The sequence below is a fragment of the Colletotrichum siamense genome, assembly GCF_013390195.1.
Source record: "Colletotrichum siamense strain Cg363 chromosome Unknown KSG_Cg363_contig01, whole genome shotgun sequence".
Classification (NCBI taxonomy): domain Eukaryota; kingdom Fungi; phylum Ascomycota; class Sordariomycetes; order Glomerellales; family Glomerellaceae; genus Colletotrichum; species Colletotrichum siamense.
This window is the reverse complement of record NW_023501014.1, coordinates 5732984-5740061: the sequence shown is the minus strand read 5'-3', so window position 1 is coordinate 5740061 and position 7078 is coordinate 5732984. Positions and strand designations below refer to the sequence as shown.

Sequence of the window (7078 nt, the reverse complement as noted above, 5' to 3'; positions counted from 1 at the left end):
CAAGCAGGAGGCTGAATAAAATGAAGAAACACGTTCTCCGGCCAGAGGCTTCCTGTCTCCCGATCTCATCTCCCTATCACGAGAGCTTTTCCCTCTCGCATCACCTCACACTTGTCCTTCGGAGCTGACCCCCCCTCCCCCCGGCCTGGTCTAATGCACCTGCAAGATCAGTCGAGATTTGGCCCGCATAACCGTCGTCATTTCATCAAGCATGGTCAATCGGCGTCGCTTTAACCCCCGGGACTGCGTGGAGCATCATTGACATCGAAACGTACCTTGGACTTGATATGGCGCCCCCCAAGAACAGAGTCCGCAAGTTCCACCGCCGTAGCAAAAACGGCTGCTCGACATGTAAGCAGCGTCACGTCCGCTGCGATGAGCGCAAGCCACTTTGGTATGTCCTTCCTTATCCCTACCTTGTCTTCACACCTCCCCCCCTTTCACCTTGTTTATGCCTACCGTCTTGGCGGAGATAACGCCTGTGATGAAAAGATCGATCCGGACTCTGCGGGTAAAGCCCAGCAATCGACTAACAAGCCCGCAGCACCAACTGTCTCCAGACGGGCAAGGACTGCATCTACCCCGACCCCGCCACTGATGCCGAGTCCACTCCAGAGTCTCGGGCCGAGTCCGAGTCGGCGGCCTTGATCCCGGTCGCGGAGTCGGCTCGCCTCGTCAACGTCCTGTCTCATCAGCCATTCGCCGGCTTCTCCGGCGACTATCAACTGTCGGAAATGTCGCAATGGCTCTTCCATCAATGTAAATCATTTCGCCCGCTGCCGTTATGCTACCTCCCTGACCAAAAGCTCAGTTACCCACTTCTATGTTAGAGGACAGACTCCCGTGGAACGAGGCCAGAATCTGTGCAGGTAGGCGATCGACTTTGTTTGCAAATCAGATGCTGGCTCTGACATGTTGGGCAGTGTTCAGAGGACTCTATTGCATCCAGGTCTGCTTCATGGCTGCCTAGTGGTCGCGGCGTGCCAGTGGGCCTGGGTCACAGGATCGCTTGAGCATGTCAAAGTCCCCTTTCTCTACCACAAGGCAGCAGCATATGAGTTCGCAAAGAAGCAGCTGTCAGAGTCTGAGACTGATGTCAGCGACACTGCTGTCTTTGCTATTGCAACACTGGCACTTACAGAGGTATACCGCAGTTGGAATCCGGAAACTTGTGGCCAGACCAGTACTGACGGACCATAGGGTGCGGTTGGGGACCTTGACGCGTCATCCAAGCATCTACGCGGTCTGTATAGGTTAACACTCCAGAAGAATGGGTATAATCTGATGCGGTCAAACTTAGCGCAGCAGATGCTGGATATGTAACACAAGTCCGTCTCCGGAGGCGTGCTGGATCTCTATAGCTGACATGAATGTAGGGCAGGCGACCGTCTACGCCGTGGTGAAGTCCACGTCATACACGACGCCATCAGTGCCGATTTCCAGCCAAGCATCATCGCTTTGCTCTTCACCTCGCTATGGGACATGGAGAGCCTACCTCCCCGCCAGGCACCGAAATACGGCTGGTGGGAAGGGGCAGAGACCCCAACGGACTTGCTTTGGCAGGACTACACCAAGAATCTCAACTGGGAGCTATCCCGTGGCTTTGACCCTGAGCGCAATATAGCTACGATGTTGAACGGTGATCCCAAGAGCAGCCGCGCGAGTTACATCGCAACGTTTTTCTACCTCGTCATGGCGGTGAACGACAGCGAGATGGACTGCGTCTTAACGGTCTGGCTGCTTGAGCAGCTCATCGATGACGTGTGCGACAAAGAAGCAGAGATGGTGGCAGGCTCCTTCAGCAGGAGTCTGTGGTTCTGGAGTGCCATGTTTGGTGCGGCCATTGCCAATTCAGGCAGGCCCATTACTGACACAGGCAAGCAACAGCTGGCAAAGTGGAAGGCTGTGTATGCTGCGAAACTCTCTCTAGCTAGCACCGTGATGCATCTAAGCAACTGGGAGCAAGCCAAAGCCGCTCTCGCTGAAGTTGCGTGGACGGACGGATCGGATGCCGAAAGTCGACTGCGAGATATCTGGCAAGATGCGATATCAGGTCGACATACACAGACTAATGTACTCGATGTGAGTGGTCGCGGTACTGTCTAAGATGCACCCACTCTCGCTTTCAAACTCATCGGCGAAGTCCTTGGAGATAAGCCCACTTACACCGACACTTCATCGCCATTGTGTTGTCGCTCAATCTGAGGATATCATCATCACAGAGGCGTTGGCGAAAGGGCAAGGTTTGATACCGGAGGAATGTTTTGTCGAATCCCGAGACAGCAGTTGGTCGGGTGGTGGTGACTGAGTCAGATAGCCGGCACACCGAGATTTGGATCTGCGCTGTGCGTCGGAAGCACCCAGGCCGGCGGGCGCGCACAATCACCTTATTTGCAATAGTGTATTTCGGCGGTCCGACGGCCGAAAGTAATGAATCACTGTAAATGGTCCAAGTTGTGAAGAGGTTCCCACAAAATCGAGGAGACGAAATGCGATTCCAAAATCCGTAACACGCCGTCGAATCTGCCAGGGGAAGATCGCCAACTCTGCGAATCCCCTTATCTTCTGACTGGGGATTCGGGGGCCTCAAGAGCGTTTGCCGAGCGAGGGTCGAGCGCAACAGACTTTGCTGGCGTGAAATCTTGACAGGGATTAGATGATGGCGAGTTCCCAACCACCTCAGCTCCAAATTCCAGTGAGGGAGAGAAACAGTGGCGGAACTTTGTCGGTACTTGGAAGTTCCAGAAAGTTTCGGTGACTGGTGGTGTAGCTCGATGTTGCTCGTCGCTGGAAGTTGCAGGTCACGTGTGGTTCCAGAAGCCACCATCAGCATTTCCCCTGAGTCAAGGAGGAGTTAAGCACTCCCTAGAGCTGTGATACAGATGCATTAAGGACAGAAATGAGCGATGAGTTGTTCCTCGTTGCTCTATGCGTACCCGTTGACGCAGCTGGCGTTGCGTGTACTTTATGCGTCATCAGGGTGGACTCGGCAATGTTGACGAGGGCATCGCAGAAAACAAGGCACGTACGGATAGAAGCTAGCTAGTCGGGAAAGGTTTGGGTTAGAGGCTGTGGTTGAGAGGTCGTTGATCAAGACGGGTGGCTTGGCTAAGGTAAGGTTGCGGGTGCTTGTTTAGGGCCACACGAACGTCACGGTAAGGCGGTCGGGTGTTTCCAGGAGGAAACAGCCGGAGCTCTATCCGCCCGCAGTCAGCAGGAAGCTCAGGTCGGTTGTGAGGACGGCTTGGGAAGTGTCGACGTCGCTTCCCTGCCTCTCGTCTTCGATATGTATGACCAGTGGGAAAGGTGAGGCAGATCACCAGGACGGGGCAAGCGAAGGTGAGGAGGTTGAACCTTGTTTCCTGTCCCGGGGGGGCAGAGATCGAGGCAGTTGCTTCCGAGTGAGGTGGTCTTTGTTTGCGCTTCGATGGCCAAGGCTGCTTGCTGTCTCGTCCCATCGTTAATGCATCCGCTCGTCAACGGGCGCTGTCGTCGCACATTGTCGCCCGTTTCCCAATCCCCCACCCCTCGTCCCGTGTCTGCCAACGTCAGCTTTTCAGCCATCTCGCATGAGACGACCCTTCAATAGCCTGGTTCCCCGCGTCTCAACCGCATGCTGGCCTCAAAGTCAAGACCAGCCAGCTTCACCATTGTCAGACCGTCAGCGTCTATTCAGACAACTTGTGGAGCTCGGGGCAGCTTTTCCATCCAGCCCAGCCGGGGAACTCGGAGATGGACGGCGACTGCTGCTGCTCCGGCTTGCTTATCCTGATGGCTTGGTTGACGACTCGGATTCTCGGGATCGCATCACGGCGCACGACAAGCCATCGCAGTCGCGGCATCTCGCTCATGATACGATGAGCATGACAGCTGGATAATGTCGCAAGGTGACCACCTGGCCCCACGCCGCATATTTCTCATGCACTACGCAAATGCATTATCGCGAAAAGAGTTGCGAAGTGGTTGGCGTGGACCGCTTCCGGTTTGCCAGCGGCAGCAGCAACAGCAACAGCAACAGCAGCAGCAGCAGGCCAGCTGGCAGTAACTGGTCAATCACGTCGCGAAGCACGTTTGCATCTGATGTCTGGCCGTTGCTGTCTCGTGGGTGGAGGAAAGTGGTCTGCAATTAATAGATGGTGGGTGGTGTTGTGATTACGGTGTGGTGTGCTGCTGCCGGTGTGTGGCCGGCCGACCACAGCTCGACCCCCGGACCAGTGGCCGTTGGACACGCCAAAAGTACTGCCGTCGGATGAGGGAAAGTCGAGATGGAGAGCGTTGACCGGTGTGTGTCAGCGACTGCAGCTTGCCCTATCAAGCCCGCCGAGACCAACTCGGGACTACACACGTGAAGCCACAACCGCCAATAGAGCAAGCAACACGGTGCTTGATGGACGACGACAAGACACGAGAACGAGGCACTGACGGGCTGACAAGCCGGCCTGGCTTCCGCAGTTCCCGCCCGCGTCGGCGTCTTTGGGGTGCGACTACAGACGCCAATGCAGTCCGGATTGGCTCTGGCTCGTCCTGCTGCGTCTTTTTTCGTCGACACACATATCGTCCTTCTCCTCCTCTGCCCGGTGGGCCGCTTCGATCTTCAAGCAGACGGCTCTGATTGATGCGTCAAAGCGTACGTCGACAATCGCGCCATGACTTTTTTGATGCTCGACGAACCTACTGGAAACGGGAGGCATTTACGACGGATGGCGCAAGGGAATAGGGGTTTTGGGACGGCATGGGACGGGCGGGCGGCTTGTGATGGGATGGGATGGGAAATTCGGAACGCGCGCAGACAGGCAACGCAACGCAACGCAGGGCAGCGCAGGGCAGCGCAGAGACACCAAGCTTGATGGGACGAGCAAGTTCCGCGCGTGGTGCGGATGGCGGAGAAGATGAAGGGCTCGCAGAAAGCAAGCATTAGCCCGTCACGACTCGTCCAGCCTGCCGCCTTCTTTTCTTTTCTCTGCGTCCTTCTGGCTCGCTGCTGGCCCACGGCTGGCTTCGTTTTCCCGCCGAGCACGCTCAGGGTGCTGCACGGATGAGCTGGCGTTGCAGCCATAATCCCTCCTGGCCGGCACGACTAGGGGTTCCTCGCACCGCGATAGGCTCAGGGTCGTCGTCTGTATCCACCCGCGGCCCATGTCCAAGTCAGCAGAATCAAGGCGGAAGGCCCAGTCACCGCCAACTTCCACTCGGAACGGGCCTATGACAGGTGCAGTGAGCAGTCAGAACGAGGCCAGTTGGCTAGCGCCATGTAATAGCTCGAGGGCCTGCTGCGGCCATTGTGACGGCCGGCAGCAGCAACACGACACATTCAACGTGCATTCTCTGCCAGTCGGCCTGTGTTGGAGGGCGGGAGTCCAGACACTCTGGCCAGGGAAAGGACACGGCTTTCAATAAACACGGCGGCAGCGAAATGAGACTGATTGAGACGCGCGAGACGGGCTGGCGCTGGAAATGAGTGGTGGACAATCAAGACCAAATACGTATCCATACGTATCATTGCATGCTGCGCACGTATGTGATGGTGGTTTCTTGGCCTGGCACATCAAGCACATCCGCCCTGCAGAATGAAAGGTGCCAATGCTTCGGGAACAGGGATCATGAATGCCAGCAGGGCATGCGGCATGGCACGCACGACGTGGAGTCCACCCCGAATCCTCCCCTCCCCGACCGACCCCCTCGCAAACCTCATCTCGTTCGTTCGCTTCTGCTGTGCTCTCAGAAGCCTTCGTCGTCGTCCTGCAACATTAAAACCCGCTGACCCCCTCTCTCCCTGCCCAACGTCGTTTCTCTTCTCTTCTTGTCAGCCCAACCCGCAAGAACATTCCTGCCCAAGCATTCTGCCTACTGCAAAGCTGATCCTTTTGGCAACCCAACAGCCGCAAATTTCTCTTTTTCTACCCGCCTACATCCCTTCCAACCCTTACACAACAGCAACCCTACACAGAAGGTCAAAAAAGATCTTCCCCATCTTGCCACCCAAGGATCATCCCACACGACACCAACTCGACTTTCCCATTCCACAGGAACTCTGCAAGCAGCTACCCGCCCGGGTCATCGCTCTTGTTATTCTGTACACCGACACAGCTCATCCGAGTTGACTTTACTGCCCTGGATTGCATGATACACAACCCAAGGAATCAATGACTGCTCTTGTTGTTCCGCGCCCGGATATGCCTGGCTACAACCTTGACCTGGACGACGTCCACACACCTTCTAGGTATTGTCTTTTCTTTCTCTGTTCCCAGGGTGGTCCATTGTCTTTTTGAAATCCTGTACTGCAAAAGTCATGTTTGTTTCATTGCGTCTGCTTCTCAGATCTCGCCGGCCACGGAGGCCTTTTCATACAGGACATCTCGACCCAGGATTCTTCAGCCCAGGACTTCATCCGAGGATACTTGCCAGGACTTTCTCTCTCTTGCCCGGAAACTTCTTCCCTGGAATACCTGCTTGACTTGCCAACTGGATGGAGACCGGTGTGCTTGGGCCTCGCCCTATGCACTTTGTCAAACCGAACGGTCATCGCAAAAACAATTATCTATCATCACATTCATACCACGGTTAGTATCGCCTGCCGACGAATCAGGATTTTGCAGCAACATGGACCCATTGGACGTTTCGCGGGAACTGGATTTTTATGCCTGGCTTTCTCCCTTGAGAACCGTGGAATTTTTTACTCCCTGGATTTGTGGACAAGGTCTCGCCCGAGACTAGAGACTGCCCAGTCTCGCATTTGGATCGGATTCCTAGGATGAACGCTGAAATAAACACTCCGTGTTTGTTTTCCCGTGTACCAGTCATAGCTTAATTCAGCTCATGCTGGTCACAAACCGATATGGACCAAGGCTTATCGATCCTTGCACCTTATGGCTGGTTCCGTCTCTTCTGTTTATGGATTTCCCTTTGCTTCGATTCTGTTTCTGATCTACGGACTTGTTCTTCGACCCTGGCTTTCAGCCTTATGGACTTTGTCTCGACCCGTTGACGCATTCAAACGGACTTGTTACTTCAGCTGGACTTCAATCCAAGGATTCTATCGACCCAAGGAATTTAGCTGCACCAAACGACACCTTGGCAT

The 7078-nt window shown here is 55.1% G+C and overlaps 1 protein-coding gene across 1 annotated transcript; it reads left to right on the top strand.

The window, feature by feature from the left end:
* Positions 1 to 287: 287 nt before the first annotated feature.
* On the top strand, positions 288 to 2106 carry CGCS363_v001449 (Sterol uptake control protein 2; the record flags this gene model as incomplete). Its single annotated transcript, XM_036633298.1, has 6 exons — positions 288 to 394; positions 545 to 759; positions 812 to 869; positions 924 to 1143; positions 1201 to 1319; positions 1377 to 2106. The coding sequence occupies 6 exons, from the start codon at positions 288 to 290 to the stop codon at positions 2104 to 2106; spliced, it is 1449 nt and encodes a 482-aa protein (XP_036502051.1).
* Between the last annotated feature and the right edge of the window lie 4972 nt (positions 2107 to 7078).